Source organism: Rhinopithecus roxellana, chromosome 5 (genome assembly GCF_007565055.1).
Source record: "Rhinopithecus roxellana isolate Shanxi Qingling chromosome 5, ASM756505v1, whole genome shotgun sequence".
In the NCBI taxonomy this organism is placed as follows: domain Eukaryota; kingdom Metazoa; phylum Chordata; class Mammalia; order Primates; family Cercopithecidae; genus Rhinopithecus; species Rhinopithecus roxellana.
In genome coordinates, this window is record NC_044553.1 from 30,927,483 (window position 1) to 30,941,164 (window position 13,682).

Genomic DNA, 13,682 nt, shown 5'->3' on the forward strand with positions numbered 1-13,682 from the left:
GACCCTGCCCTGGAGCCGGGGCCCCATCCTCAGGATACGCACACTTAGGGGCCGAAAGCAGTGATTAGTCAGCCGGAGCTGGACCCGGACTCTGGTGTGAATCTTAATCAGACTCTTCCCCATGGCGGCCCAGGAAGGCAAATACTTCTTCAGTGGAAACCAGCTGATCACTTCAGAGAAACCAGCCAGGCAGGGAAAGATACAGAGAGGGAAAGACGGAACGCCAACTAGGAACAAAGGATTTCCGCAGATCCCACACCATAGCAGCCCCTTAGCAGTGCCTCGCGTGCTGCAGGAAGAAGTTCACCTCCCCAAGTTTCAGATCAGGCTGAACTGCAGGGAAGGAGCAGCACTGAGAGGCCACCGTTATCAGGGGACTGGATTTAGTCAGAAGCACTTACAGCCATAAAAAGTAATGCTTCCTTGGCCTGCAGCTCTTTCCCTGAGGCCTGGATAAGGGCTCCAAGCTCTCAGAGGGCCAGGGACAGAGGGGGCAGAGAACAATCCCAGAGGGTAAGGGGAATCAAGACTGTCCCAGAAAATCCAGGATGTAAAGTTACAACGCCATTGGGCTTTATCCAGGCCATATATAATCCAGGCCTGCCCTGGTGCCAGCCAAGTTGCACGGTCAGTGCTACCTTTGGGGCCGGGTGGCTCTGAAGTGGGAGGAGGTGCTCTCTGTGATACTAAGTGGGCCAAATGGACTACAGAAGACACATGGTGGAGCATGAACCAATTTCAAATGCCCATAAATTCCTTGGGGTTTTTGTTGGTTGTGCCCTTCTTCTGAGGCCCTCATCGCATCCCTCGCAGCCCCTTCCTCCCTGGTTGGGGTGGGCAGTTAGGGTCAGCTGTGCTTGTCATGACCTTTAAAGGCAAGCCCTCTTGAAAGATGCTGCACCTGAACTCTTGCCTCCTAGAAACTAATCCATTCTTCCACAGGCTTGGTAACCCCTGTACTGATAAAGCCATTTAATTGCTACAATCTTTTATTTATTTCCACATCCAAACCCGATGTCATCTCCCTCTCCTCACTCTGAGCGTGTGAGGTTCATTTGGGCCAGGTCAGTTTTACTTGCCCTGTCCTGCATCTAATGGGTCCTGGGCTGGGGGCCATGACCAGGGCCACAGGCTGTGTTTGTCCACTGGCAGCCTTGGGCACAGGGTGTGAGAAGCACCTGGAAGTCTGCTAAGCTATAACCTACCAAGTGTGCCATTCTGTGAGGCTGGTTTTGAGGAAGTGCCCCAGCCCTAGAGGGCCTATACTCCTCAGCAGCCTCTCCCCACTGTACCTCTCCTTGCATTTGACAACAAGGGGGAATAGTTTGGACAAGGAACCTGCTGCTGCAATGGGAGAAGAGAGGCTCTGGGAGGAGGAGGAGGCTGGAGGTAAAGCCAGAGCTGAATGGGGAACTTAGGCAGCCTCAGCATGTCTCAGGATCACAAGGACTGTTTTCCCCGCCTCTTGAGTTGTTCTACTAACCCTACTTGGCAGCAACTCTCAATGAGTTTTGTCTACACAGAGAGCCTCAGCCCTCCCTCTTTTGGGAATGCTGGTTTCCTGGACATTCTTCCCCGTTCTGGGAAGTCGGCTTGCACAAGGCTCCTCTCCTGTTTTACATCCTGCATGGTGCTGGCTTCCCTAGGGTGAGCCTTCTGTTCGGGAGGACAGCTGTCCCAGCTCTCTGTGGAAGACTTGGGATGGACTGTCTAGCTTCAGCCTCAGGAGGGATGGAAAGAAAGGCCACAGAGGGGAGAAAGTTATGTTTCCTCAAAGAGAAGTTCATTCTACTTCCTGAGATGTACACCCCAAAACAGGGACAGTGAGAGCCAAGCTCAGTTCTCCGGGTCAGCCTAAGATGGGAGGAAACACCAGGAGGCTGTGTCTGATGATGGTCATGTATCCATAATTCCATTCTTTGCATAATGATTCTACTTGATAGTCCACACTCTCCCGCACTCAGCTCTGTTCTGCAGTGGGGGCACTAGGCTCAGAGAGAAAACAACCTGTTTCAGAAGGTGCATGGCAGAGCTCCTAGTCAGACCTTGGCTTCCTGACCAGGACTCTGCACTGTGCTTGCTGCCTGCCTGTAAACGCTTTAGTCTCTTTAAAGTACTTCTGCACTTATTAGCTTCTTTGCAACCAATGGAGTGGGCAAGGAAGATGTCCCTGTTTTACAAATGGAGCAATGAAGATAAGTAACTTGACGGTGTTTGTCTAGCTGGGGTTCTCAACCTCTAGACCGTAGGGAGTTACATACCAGACTCTGGTAACATGGAATCTCATACAGTGACACATCCTAAAATCCTAAACACAAATTAGATCTTGGAAACAGCAGAGTGATATCCTTCCTAACCTGAGCAATTCATTTTCATTCCCAAGCCGCATTCTTACAGAAAGGGCAAAGGGCTGTCCCCACCAGCTTCTACACCGTTAATCCCAGGAGAGAGACAGGTATGAACCAATCCTTCTGTCTCCTGCTGTGTGAGATCTTCTGAGGTCCTAAAAAAAACACCATCTTTGGGAATGAAAGCACTCAACTTTACACCTGTATCCAGCCTGCGGGTGACCTGGGCCAGTGACAACAGCTAGAGGACAGTATTTCGAGAGCACCTCCATTAACTACCCAGAGAATAGATTGTTGGCCTCAGCTACTGGGGTATCTAGTTCAGTGGAGATACATAGAATCTCTCTCTCCCCACCTCCGCTGCCTCCAAAGGAAGGGAATCTGGAGGGAGATGGGTCATATTGGATTTCCTGAGACAGTGGTAAGATATGCAGATAGCAACAGGACAAATTGCTTTTTTTTTTTTTTTTGAGACAGAGTCTTACTCTGTTGCCCAGGCTGGAGTGCAGTGGCAAGATCTTGGCTCACTGCAACCTCTGCCTCCTGGGTTCAAGCGATCCTCTTGCCTCAACCTCCCAAGTAGCTGGGATCACAGGCGTGCATCACCACACCCGGCTAATTTTTGTATTTTTAGTAGAGACGAGGTTTCACCATGTTGGCCAGGCTGGTCTCAAACTACTGACCTCAGGTGATCCACCTGTCTCGGCCTCCCAGAATGCTGGGATTACAGGTGTGAACCACTGTGCCCAGCCAACAGGACAGATTTCTATAGCTGAAGCAAAATATGGTGGGTGACAGCTACTAGAAATGCTTCAGAATCATGAATTTTCACTTGTTGGTTAACAGTCTCAGCCATCCTGATAATTTAAGCTGTGGAGATTGGTCAGATTTAGCAAACAAGTGAAAACCCTCTTTTTGTTTTTTCTTGAGATGGAGTCTCTGTCACCCAGGCTGGAGTGCAGTGGTGCAATCTGGGCTCACTGCAGCCTCCACCTCTGCCTTCTGGGTTCAAGCAATTCTCCCACCTCAGCCTTCCTAGTAGCTGGGATTACAGGCTTGTACCACACGCCCAACTAATTTTTTGTATTTTTAGTAGAGAAGGGGTTTCACCATGTTGGCCAGGCTGTTCTCAAACTCCTGACCTGAAGTGAGCCTCCCAAAGTGCTAGGATTACAGGTGTGAGCCACTGCGCCAGCCCCCTTTTAAAACATTTTTTTTTTTTTTTTTTGTGACAGTCTCCTTTACCCAAGCTGGAGAGCAGTGGCATGAACTCAGCTCACTGCAACCTCTGCCTCCCAGGCTCAAGCGAGTCTCCTACCTCAGCCTCACGAGTATCTGGGCTTAGTCATGCGCCAGCACACCCAGCTAATTTTTATATTTTTAGTAGACAGGGTTTCACCATTTTGGCCAGGCTAGTCTTGAACTCCAGACCTCAAGTGATCCACCCATCTAGGCCTCCCAAAAGTACTGAGATTACAGGCATGAGCCACCATGCCAGGCATGAAAAGCCTCTTGATGGAAAGCAATTTCATAACTGCATGGAACCTTTAGATCCCACATATGCAGGTCCCCCAAAGGGCTAACCCAGCACCCTCAAATCCACAATCCCCTGCCTAGATAACCCACACCCCTTTACCCCGTACCCAGCTAGTATTCCCATCCACTGGATAAAACCTCCTACTTGCCACTGGAGGTCCTTTTCCCCAAGAGACGTGCTGCTGTCACTAATGTAAATTAGCCTCTTTTCAAAGTCCTTTTCAAGGTCCCAGATCACAACTTGGAGGACCCCAGTGCTCACCTCAAGAAGCTTATGCTCACCTTCCATGATGGAGATGTGAACAGCTCTTCTGCGGGTCCTGGGGACGCTGCTCAGCCTTGGGCCATGGGTTATGGAGGGACAGCTCCGGCTGGGAACCATCCCTGCTCTGAGATTAAAGAACCTTGTTAATTCAATGCATGGACACATTTAGTAGGCACTTGAGAGCTGAGTACTGGCTACTAGAATTGCCTGGCTGTATTACGTTTTGGTCTCTCTTTTTAAAAATCTTTAATACCTTCTCTTTGCCTTTGGTCCCTGGATTCCAGTCAGAGATAGTGCTTCAAACTCCTCCACTTCCTTGTAAGCCTAGACCAATCTGAAGCTATTTTTTTTAGTGTGGCAGCGGTGCCACTGGTCTCAGGGGTGGGGGCAAGATGGTCAGAGAGTAGAGCCCCAGGATGAGCAGTACTCCTGAAAATATGCTTGGACCAATACTGGCAGCCTCCCCTGACTTCCAGTACAGGCTGTGGATGATGGGGCTCCATGTGAAGGGGTAGGCAGTAATGCTCCCATTCCCAGAGGCAAAGGCTGGTTGGCAAGTCCTACCCTTCTTGGTCAGTCATATCCTTTCTGGGTCTTAGATTCTGGGAAATAGGCTTCTGGAAACATGATTTGTGGATCTACATGAAGCATGGATCCTGAAACTATTTTAGAGCCAGTGTGGCAGGGCTGTGGGACTATCCTTGGCTTCATGTAATCGAATGGTTCCAGAACCACTGAAATTGGGTGACACATCTATCATCAATGTCAAGACTTTCGCCGGGCGCGGTGGCTCAAGCCTGTAATCCCAGCACTTTGGGAGGCCGAGATGGGCGAATCATGAGGTCAGGAGATCGAGACCATCCTGGCTAACACAGTGAAACCCCGTCTCTACTAAAAAATACAAAAAACTAGCTGGGCGAGGTGGCAGGCGCCTATAGTCCCAGCTACTCAGGAGGCTGAGGCAGGAGAATGGCGTGAACCCAGGAGGCGGAGCTTGCAGTGAGCTGAGATCTGGCCACTGCACTCCAGCCCGGGCGACAGAGCAAGACTCCGTCTCAAAAAAAAAAAAAAAAAAAAAAGACTTGGGAGGGCAGAAGAGAACTGCCAAGTGAAGTGTCACCTGAATCTGATGTACTATCTGCAGTAGCCCTCCCTCCCCTGCTCTCTTATTAAGGGTCCAAGACTTTTCCCCATCCCTTCTGAGAAATTTCTTCAGCCTTCTGCTTTATTTTGGACCTTTTGGTAGCCACTGGAGCCAGGGGCTTCACAGTACTCACACTGTTGGACTGAGATTCTGGGATCTGAGATAGAACTGTTTTGGGGGAAGCCCCTGGCAGCCTACCTGTGTATTTCCGGTGGCTCCCGTTTGATCTTAGCACTTGACTCCATGACTTCCTTTGCAACTCGGCCACTGTAAGTAGTATAATAAAAACAAGTAGCAAGACATGAGACTGTGTTCCAGGATAGCTCCTCTCCAAGATCTCAGGTGCTTTCCCTGAATCAGGAAATGGCATCTGTGGCCCACCCTTTCCACGATGTTTTGGTCACGGAGAAAGGCTTGCTTGCTGGGGTACAGAGTTCTAAAGTGTCATGACAGCCTATCTGAGAGAGAGCTCTCTCCATCTTTAGAGTCTTTAGGATCTTCCATTCTATTTAGGAATAATTCCTTAATTTCCAGCATGTTCCAATTACATCACAAAAAAATACGTAAGAACAACCTTTAGACAGTGAGACATGAGAAGAATCACTGTTACAGTTCTTACTTTGCTGCTATTGTAAGGGAAAGAGAAGATACACATTTATTTTTCATTTTCTTGGAGACAGGGTCTTGCTCTGTCTCCCAGGCTGGAGTGCAGTGGTGTAATCATAGCTCACTGCAGCCTCGACCTCCTGAGCTCAAGCGATTCTCCCACCTCAGCCTCCCAAGTAGCTGGGACTACAGGCACGTGCCACCACACCCAGCTAATTTTTTTTTTTTTTTTTTGGTATTTTTAGTAGAGATGGGGTTTCATCATGTTGCCCAGGCTGGTTTCAAACTCCTGGCCTCAAGTAATCCACCTGCCTCAGCCTCCCAAAGTGCTGGGATTATAGGCGTGAGCCACTGTGGCCGGCCGATATACATTTAAAACCCTACAGACAAATAGCTGTAGGGAAGGAAGGAAATAAAGGGTCATAAGACAGGAGAATTGGATGGAGACCTCAGACTTTTCTGAGTCCTCCCGTTTCTCTGTTCTAAAGGATAAGGACCACTGAGTGTTCTCCAAAGAAGGGTCTGAAAATAGATCCATAATGGTTACTTACTGTCACTATTTACCTGTATCGGAACCGGCTCCCTTTAAAGAATAAATTGCTGCTGGACACTGTGCGGACTTGGCTTGACTTCTCCAGCCTGCAGCAAGGCAAAGTCCAGTGTGATAGACAGCCTGAACTGCCTCACACAGGCTAAGGCAGCACATCCCCAGCTTCTTCCAAAGGCTACTTGAAACTTCAGGAAAAAGCCCTTCATAGTCCACACTTGTTTCTGACTCTCACTATCCTAGGATCTGGGGGCTGTGCTCACAGCCAGCTGCCTTCCTGCCTCAGTGCCTAGGACTGTCGCATGGAAACCCATTTTCGTGTCAGGAGAGTGAAGTCTCCCCAAAATGCTTCACAGGTTTTTACCAGGGGGACTGAGAGAATACATGCTAGGGTGGACGGTCTGGAGGAATAATAGAATGCCACCGTCTAATCTCAGCCAGGTCACTTATTAGCAGTGTGACCTCGGGCAAATTTCCTTCTCTCTTAGCCTCACCCTTCTTATAAAATGATAGAGCTGGGACTACTGGACCTTAGGGGTCTCCTTTCTAGTCCTAACATTTGATTTTGTGTCCATGTCTGGGTAATTGTGGGTAGAGAAGAGGATGGGGGCTGTCCTTCCTGTTCCATCTCCCTTTTGGAGGGTCCTAAAATACATGACCATGGTAAAGACTGAGAAATCCTGCGATGAAGAAACTAGCTTAACTTTAATAAAAGTTCCGTCATGTATTTGAACTTGGAGGCTTCCTCCCTCCCCCGGGATGTCTATTTAATATCTCGTTTGAAGCTGCAGACAGCTGATGTGGGGCTCTGTAATACTTTCTCCTGGGTGACTTCCCTGAGCCCATTAGCTCTCTCAGCTTGGGCACAGCAGCTCAGAGAGAAGCCTCCTAAGATGGGATCTACCTGTAACACGCCTATGATACTGATCCAACCAGGAACCCATGTGGGTCTGAAACCTATGCTATGAGCAGTGAGTAGGAGCTGTCTCCACAATCCATGAACAGTTCTTGGGAGACACCATCTCTGCCCGTCTCAGGGCTCCAGGACATCCGAGCTGCTTACTCTCCTGCCTGGGCATGCTGTTGCATCTGACTGGGCTCCCGCCAAGGCACTAGGCCAAAGGCAGGACTAGGGATCTGTATGTGAGAGACACTGAGGGCAAGGCCAAAGCGCTGCTGCCAGAGACTTGGCATACCTGGGGATCTGACCCAGGCTAGAGGCTTTTATCATTTAACGAGAACGTCAAGGAGGCAATGGAAAACTGAAAAATGACCTCCGTTTCCAGTGTGGGTGCAGGCAGGGCTGGGTGGGTATGGAGATCTACTCGTGGGAAGACTCAGAAACCGACTGTGGTCACAGGTTCAGAAGCACACTTCTGTTTCCATGACACAGATGGGAAAACCAAGCCCTTAAGAAATGGTGCTGAAGGCATGAAAAGACAAGAGGCAAGGAGACTGCTTCCATTTGCATTAGACCCTTTGGCAGAGAGAAAGGGAACGCTTCCACATACGCCATTCCCAGGGCAGGGATAGCTCAGTGTGGAGTAGGCCCCTGTCTGCTAGTGCCTTCCTCTCTCTGCTGGGGAGACCCATGGGACCCCCATCCTTCCTGGGCTGCTCCTCAGTCCCACAAGCAGGAGCTTGCATCTCAGATTGCTTCTCTCTAGGTTCAGGTAGCTGGCCAAACCTGGATTACATCCTCACAGGCAAAGGGACAGTGGTAGCAAAATAAAATAAATGTTTTCTTAACTTTCTATGGATAGTAGGGACTGAACAGGAGGGAAGTGTGACCATGCCAAAGTCTCCCCTGAGTGTATTCAGGAGAAGAACTCACTGCCGATTCAGTGAATCCTTGATTCTGGTATAAACACAGAATGAGTATTAAGCAATTCAGAATGCCTGTCTAAGAAACAGCCTCTGGGGCTGTGGCCCTGGCAACTGGGAGGACCCAGTTCTGCCAACCAGCATCCCATAGCAGCCAGCAGCCAGCAGAATCTTCCCTGGAGAGGAGCATGGTGCCACTCAGCCCAGAGCAGTTCTCATCTCTCCAGGATCCTTCAGGTTACTGGAACCAGGACCTGGCCTGTCAGGGCCATTTGGTGAGAGCAGGGCTCACCCCAGGTAGAATATACCACACGCTGTCTTGCCTTGACCTCATTCAGATACATCTTAGTAAAGCACAAATCATTATGGTATATTTTAAAACCAAGACCAAGGGGTTTAGTGAGACATACTTTACCTGGCATCACCCCCTCGATAGGCCATTTCTTCACTACCTCATGCTTTTATAACCACTTTCTTAATTGGATCGAAGAAAACAAACAAGCCCCACATTCTTTACAAAATCCCTTTGGTAGGCAAAGCTCTTGCCTTTGGCCTCAACCTGGCTTCTCGGTAACTGTCAAGCTTGTGACCACTTCCAGCTACCCTGCGCCAGGCTCCTGGGCACTTGGCCTCCTGTCACTGACTCTGTGACTCTGGCTCTAAGAAAGACAGTCCCCATCACATGTATCCACTCACTTGTAGAAGGCTTGGTTCTCGATTCCACATTTCCAGAGGTGCTTACATGCCTCAGGAGTTGGAGCAAAATATGTAAGAATAATCTTCTTTTCCTGCAAAAAATTCCACATTGATATGGCTGAGTGTGGATGGAGAAGCAAAGGGTGAAGTAGGCAAGGACCCTGACCCCAGAGCTGTTAGAGGCCCTGGCAGCTGGCTAGTTAGAGGGGAGGGCCCGCGGGACCCACTGAGGCAGAGCTCTGTTCAGTGTATCGCATCATAACATCATACTTAGCAAGTCCAATCAGGGTAAGTCTCAGCTGGCACAGAAGTGGCACAAATTGAACCAGGAGAGCTCTTGGTGAGAAAGTAGCCCTTGCCTCTGGAATTCCCATATACATGAAAGAAAAAGCCTTCCTTTGCATTTCCTGGAGGTAAAGCTCTCTTGAGTGAAAGCTCTGGGTGTCAACAGCATCCCTGAGGAAGTCCTGTGCTCCAGGGTCTTCCCACTCCTTCATATTGTACCTGCAGGTCCTGACCTTGGTCTTGGCTTAGCATGTGGGTGGCTTGGCTCTACTGGGTCCCTCAAGCTTGGCTCTGGCCACCAGGAAGCATCCCATCACCCCAGCCCTCCCTGAAGAGAAGGAAGCCAGCACTCACCTCTTTCTGACTTACGTATAAATAGAAAGTCTTTCCTTCAAATTTCAGCTTGGTCACCTCATTCCTAGAAGTACAAAGATAGTGCCTGTCACCTCATTGCGGGCTGCCTGTTGACAGCTAAATCTTGTAGATGCACAGCCCACCCCAACTGGAAGGGGCTCCAGGCACAGACACAATTTTAGCCAAAATCAGAACTGAAACAAGACAGCAGCGCAGTGGCCTTAGAGAACGTTGTTGAAACAGTTCAATCCACAGTTTTCTGGTCAATCACACTATAGTAATAGGGTGACAGGAGGATTTCGGGCTTATCAACAGTGGCTGTAAAAGGGAAACGTTTGCATGGAAAGTGAGTCTAGGCAGAGTATCCGGGGTCATTTCAGGATTGGGTTCATAACACAGGTGCATTATCTGGATGGGACTGTCAAACGTAAGATGCCACAGGTAGCTGATGAGGCCAAAGTTCAAGATACAGCAAATAATGAGAAACAATGCAACCAGGTTCTGAGGGAGTTGAGTCTTTCAGGTGACTGTGCCACTGGATGGAAAATGCAGTTTAATGCAGACAAATGTCAAACAATCTCAGGGAGCGGGGCAGGGCAACATACCAAAGAGAGAGAACAGATTACATGGAACAGTCATGCAGCGTACTGACCAGGAAAGGGGCTTAGGGGTTATTGTAGAAAAATCCTTGAAGCCACCAGCCCAGTGAATGGCTGCAGTAAAAGAGGCAAACAGGATACTGGGGTACATCACCCGTGGGACAGACACAAATCAGAAGAAGTGACATGGTTACTGTACATGGCACAGCCTAGACCTCACCTCCACATCTACCTCCTGCTCTCAGCCTTGGTTACATTTGCAAAATGGAAAAACTACCAGGTCTTAGGTGAATGTCCCTGAGAGCCATGGAACTAGGCCTCCAGTACTGGTTGCTCCTCACTTCCCTTGTACCTGCCCAACATAGCTGCCCTCTGGAGCCTCTCAGCCCTCTCCATGTCACTGCCCCATTTTTCTACCCAACTGGGACCCCCAAGGTGGTCTTGTCATACACATTCACCTCCATTTGGCTGCTGCTTTTTTTGTGACTTCTAAGGAGATTTCCTTAATCTCCTAGGAAATAATAGAAAGGTAGTGAGAATCATGTACCCAATTTACTGCTGGAAAAAGTTCAGGGGACAGAGGAAAATCACTTGTTCTCTATGCTCCTGAAAATCATGGCTGGTTCAGGATGAGATTTCACAACTTCTGACCACCAGTTCTGAGCTAACACAAGCCACATGGTAATCCTTCCCTTTTGATTCCCTCTCAATCAACCATCTGATTCCCTCTCAAACTCCCTCTCAATCAACCATCAATCTCATACACACACACAATACAATAAATGCCAATTGGCTAATATATAGACAAGCACACAGATCACCTAGGTTCCAACAAGCAAGCTAGGAAAGTAAGGAGTTTTATTTTGAGAGTGAGATTGGGCTTACATCTATTATTACAGAGTTGACACATGGTGACGAGGAGACTTCCAGAAGTGGTGCATGAGAAGCCGTGGAAAGAAAAGCATCTGTGAGAACCAAGAGCCATCATGGTTTCTGGAGGGGTGGGGATAATTTAGGGACTGCAGGTGTCTGTGGCAGGTGTGTCCTACTTGTTTCTAGCCAAACACTTCCCCTGACAGGGACCTCACCCAGCAGCTACTCTGGCTGGAATGTGGATCTGGGCCCTGTAAGGAACATCGATAGCCCAGACGTATCCAGGCAGCAGAGACCCCACACTAGGAGGGCTGTGGCCTGATCCTGCTCATTGTCTTTTTCTGAAAAGCATTTTGTTGGACAGGAGATTCCAAATCCTCACATCTTCACCCAGAGAGCACAGTGAAGTGAGCCGACTTGATGCCTAGGAAACAGGTATGTTGGGGTGTATTCTGCTAACTCCAGGGCAGCAGCTGCCTTGTGGCGTGGCTGTTGTCCTGGGGAGTCGAGGCCCCCCTGCATGTGTGACGAGCAGTTTCACCAGCACTCTGGCTGACGACTGTAATGCCCTCCTTCACAAAATCAAGATGGGCTGGAAAGGTGGTATCTGTCCTCAAGCTCAAGCTCAGTGGCCCAGTTGAAGAGGGCACAGCAGGATAGATGGCCTGCAGTGTCCCCAGCAGAACGCTGACTAGGAAGCAACTGTACCCAAGATTCCTCATGAGCTCTCCTGGAGAAAACAAAGAAACCAAACAGACTTCCCCCGACTGAGCTCTGCTGGACCAAGGGAAGCCACTTATCTAAGCCCCTCGGAGGAGCTGGTCAGCTTAGACTTGGCAGTCTGAGGCCCAGGAAGGTACAGGAAGCACAGGAGCTTAGTAGAATATGCAAAATGTTTTGATGACGCTGACAGATGTTTGTATGGACTGGCCAGCTAAAGGGTCTCCAGGAGAACCAAATGTCAATCAACAAACCAGAGTCTGCCCAGAGGCATGCAGCAGAACAGACCCCAAACAAAACAGAGAGGAGCAGGAGAGGAAGCAGTTCAGAGTAGCTGCAGCTGAGGCAGTGGCTCTTGCCTGTTAGATGGGAATGGAGAGGGGAGGGAAGGAAGGAAGAGTGGGAATGTGACTCCTGGAGGCTGAGGACACTTGAATGCCCAAGAGGGATAGGAGTGAGACAGCAGCAACTGAGCTTTTGCAGACACAATGCCCATAGTGAGGGCTGGTCTGAGGAGGGTGTTTTGCCAAAGTAACAGGGGACTTATATCTGCCCCAGAGGTCACTGTCTGTGAGCCCCTCCCTTGTTAGTAGAGCAGGTAAGGGCACTAAGCCATCCACAGAGATGCTCCAGAACAGCCGGCTCAACAGGGCTGATTACGACCCTCAGTGAGTGACGGCCCCAAGGACTCAGTTCTCACAGGAACTTGGCTCCACTTACACTGGCTCCAGCCCCAGGCCTCTCACTCTCCCCAGAAATCAAACCATTGTATCCCTTTTCCTTTCTGGAGAGGCTGCTGGCTCTCAGGGACACCCCTTTAGAAGAACAGGATCCCTAGGAAGAGGCCACTCCCTGCATCAGTTACCACACTATCAACACAAGGCTTTGGAGAGGGCTCTGAACCAGAACTGCCCAATCACAGACAAAGGACATGGGAACCATCAGCCCTCCCCAGGTGGTGCGATACAAAGAGCCTATTTTGGAAATGAAGACGCTCACCATTTAATGAAGTGGACTCGCTTGTTTCCTTGAAGAACAACAAACCCAAAAGGAGTGAAGGCGAGAAATGCAGCATTTCCTGACACGTCCTGCAACACAGAAAGACTTCTCATCGGGTGATGCAGGCACAGAGGTCAAAGGGTAAGAAACACAGCTGTTCATAGGTGATGCAGGGTTAATACTTGGCAGTAAGTCACAGAGGGAAAAGCATGTCCTCTGGAATCACAAGACCATAGTTTGAGTCTCAGCCTTGCCACTTGCCAGTCACACGACTACAAGCAAGTTACCTGCTGAGCCTCAGTGTCCTGATCTGTAAGTTGTAGATTATAATGATACCAACCTTAGAAGGTTGCTGTGAACATCCAAAGAGAATGGCAACACCTCATGCATTGCTGATGGGGTTGTAAAATGCTACAGTCACTTTGAGAGAGTTTGAAAGTCATTTAAATTGTTAAAAATCGGGTTACCACATGACCCAGCAATTCCACTCCTCGGTATGTGCTCAGAGAATTAAAAATGCATGTCCACACAGAAACTGGTGCATGTATGTTCATAGCAGCAATATGTGTGAAGAGCTAAACAGCAGAAACAACCCGATCCATCTTCCAGTGTAAAGTTTCCATTAACTGATACATGAATAAACAAGTAGTATACTATGATACAGCAGAATCTCATTCACCCGTAAAAAGGAATGAAGCACGGACAGATGCTACAACTCAGGCGAACTTTGAAAACACTGTGCCAAGTGAAAGAAGACAGTCACAAAAAATCAGGTTGTGATCTTTTAACTCTGCAAATAGACTAAAAACCACTGAATTGTACACTTTAAAAGGGCACATTTGGCCAGATGCGGTGGCTCATGCCTATAATCCCAGCGCTTTGGGAG

General features: G+C 49.1%; 1 protein-coding gene across 9 annotated transcripts in view; it reads right to left on the reverse strand.

Moving 5' to 3' along the window:
* The window catches only part of FRMD5 (FERM domain containing 5), a 337,862-nt gene that overhangs the window by 8,322 nt on the left and 315,858 nt on the right, over positions 1 to 13,682 (reverse strand). For 7 of the 9 annotated variants that reach the window (XM_030931284.1, XM_030931281.1, XM_030931282.1 and 4 more), the window contains 6 exons: positions 12,797 to 12,885; positions 9,606 to 9,669; positions 8,967 to 9,058; positions 6,464 to 6,538; positions 5,492 to 5,560; positions 4,167 to 4,273 (listed from right to left, as the gene is read on the reverse strand). In XM_030931284.1, coding sequence (XP_030787144.1) covers positions 4,167 to 4,273; positions 5,492 to 5,560; positions 6,464 to 6,538; positions 8,967 to 9,058; positions 9,606 to 9,669; positions 12,797 to 12,885 — 496 coding nt within the window. The remainder of the gene's footprint in view (positions 1 to 4,166; positions 4,274 to 5,491; positions 5,561 to 6,463; positions 6,539 to 8,966; positions 9,059 to 9,605; positions 9,670 to 12,796; positions 12,886 to 13,682) is intronic. The other 2 variants (XM_010385238.2, XM_010385237.2) reach the window with 1 other exon arrangement.